Here is a 2,158-nt window from a genome sequence, read left to right on the forward strand (position 1 = left end):
CAACGCATGGGGCATAGATACAGGTGCAGTTTAGGAATCCTAGAACACATCCAGAGTTGGGAAGAGTTCCATCTTTGTGCTAAACTCTGTTCGTTTAATTGTGAAGCCATCTTCCCTACTCCCTCCTTCCCACTGGTTGTCGGTCTTGTCCACCTGTTGCATTCTGTCTGACTTTGGCCCCCATCCTGCAATGGGCTGAGCGTGGGCTCACCCCCTTTACTTGCACGGTGCCCCAATTGGGGTCTGCATGAGCACAGGCGCCCACCCACATGCCGTGCTGGACTCTAAGCTCCCCTTCTTTGCTAGTGGTATGTACAGGATCACAGAATAAAATAAGAACCAACAAAACAACTGCAGCGGGACCTAGAGGCCCCAGATAAATCCAGGACCCCACTGTGGTGGGCGCTGTACAAAATCCAGGGCCCCACTGTGGTGGGTGCTGTACAAACACCCAGGGAAATCCAGTCCCTGCCCCAAGGAGCTTACAATCGTCATAGACCAGACAAAGGGGAGGGAAACAGACATAAAACACTGAAGTGACTTACCCAAGAATACACAGCAGGTCCACTCCTGACTCTTTGCCCGGTGCTTTATTTGCTAACCAATTTATGTGTCTAAAATCCAGGACCAGGCACTTTGGGGAAAGTTCTTGGAATGGCTCCACTGTGTAGATCTTCTCCAGGTCAGCTTACACCCCCCCGACCCTGTTATGTATGGATGAGGGAGACCGTACCCTAGATGTCTTTGGGCTAGGGACCGTTTCTGGAGGGCCTTGTCCCTGCAGTCTGGGAGGAAGCCCTGGTTCCCTGTGCTAGATTCTCCTCTGTCTCGCTGGATGTTTTCCTCTGGTCCCTTTGGTTTTTCTCCGAGAGAAAAACAAATTGCAGCTCTGGGATGCCGTGAGGGGCAAAGTCCAGTGCTGCCTTTTGCCACTAACCTCTACGCCTATAGATCTAAAAATCATCCACATGAGTTGGTTTATATGCAGCCTGGGAATAAATACAGTAATGCTCTCTCTATCCAGAGCTAGTCGCACCTACATTTCTTTCTCCCATTCCCCTCCCCCCCCACAGATACACAGCAAAAATGACAGTTACACATGGAATTTTCAAAGCGACATTTTGCAAGGTTTCCATTTCAATAAATAATGCAAGGTTAAGTAATAAATAAATAACTACACGGGCCGGGGGAGGGCGGCTGGTTGTAAAAGTACAGGGGCTGGTTTGAGTCAGGCAATGCTTTTTGACCAGGCTGCAAATCCAGCCTGGGTGTAAGGCCAGTCACTCCAGGAGGGTTTCCCCAGGGGGGAATTGGACCCAAGCTCTTCATCCCCAGCCTGACCCTGGTGTGTCCAGCCCTGGTGAGTGGCCGGGAGGGCGAGCACTGCGGCTGATGCTAGGTTGTCCCTAGACAGACATCTTTCCCCCCTCTCTCTCCTCCAGTGCCCTGCTGTGTGCTGCATCATCAGCAGCAGAGCCCATCCTTCAGCCCTGCCTGGAGCCCGCTTCCCTCTAATGGCTTGCTGCTGCTCCTCCTCCCTAGCCCAGATGGCCAGTGGGCTGTCCTGCAGCCCAGTGATGGATGCACCAACCCGCCTAGGCGATTGGTCTGCACAGCGGTGACGTCCTGGAGCACCATCACCTCCCCTTCCCCATCATCATCATCATCACCATCACCCCCCCCCCTCCCCATCTTCAGCTTCCCGGTCTCCCCCTCCTTCGCAGTCAGCTGAGAGCAAAGCCACGGCCAGGGCGCGAGGATTTTTACAAACCAGAGAGCAGCAGGAAAAGGGGGAGACACCCCCCCCCCCCGCAAAGGCAGCATGGCACCCCTTGGGCTCAAGGCTGTGGTTGGAGAAAGTAAGAGGATGCTTCTCGTGTTGATCTGTTTCCCCCTTCTGATCTCTCCTCTCCCTGGGCTGTGCGGGGGGAGGCTGGATCTGGGGGGGGGGGGAGATTAGATGAGCTCTGTTTGGACGTGGGAGTGTGTGTTGCGGGAGGGGGGGCAGGATCTGACGGGGAAATGGACTAGAGTCTTGGTAATCTTTTGCTGGAGAAAATAGAAAGGGGGGGGGGAAATGTGTGGAATTGCAGATGCGCAATCCGGACCCTTGCCGGCAGGATCAACGCCCAGCTGGGGGGGGGGGGGGGGGGGGGGG

At 54.7% G+C, this 2,158-nt stretch overlaps 1 protein-coding gene across 2 annotated transcripts in view; it reads left to right on the plus strand.

The window, feature by feature from the left end:
* The first annotated feature begins 1,698 nt into the window (after nucleotides 1-1,698).
* STXBP1 (syntaxin binding protein 1) overlaps nucleotides 1,699-2,158 on the plus strand; it is a 67,865-nt gene continuing 67,405 nt past the window's right edge. For both annotated transcript variants that reach the window (XM_026657255.1, XM_026657254.1), the window contains exon 1: nucleotides 1,699-1,859. In XM_026657255.1, the coding sequence (XP_026513040.1) occupies nucleotides 1,823-1,859 (37 nt within the window). In that variant the 5' untranslated portion in view covers nucleotides 1,699-1,822. The remainder of the gene's footprint in view (nucleotides 1,860-2,158) is intronic.

Source organism: Terrapene carolina, unplaced genomic scaffold (genome assembly GCF_002925995.2).
Source record: "Terrapene carolina triunguis isolate 2854851 unplaced genomic scaffold, T_m_triunguis-2.0 Scaffold238, whole genome shotgun sequence".
Classification (NCBI taxonomy): Eukaryota; Metazoa; Chordata; order Testudines; family Emydidae; genus Terrapene; species Terrapene triunguis.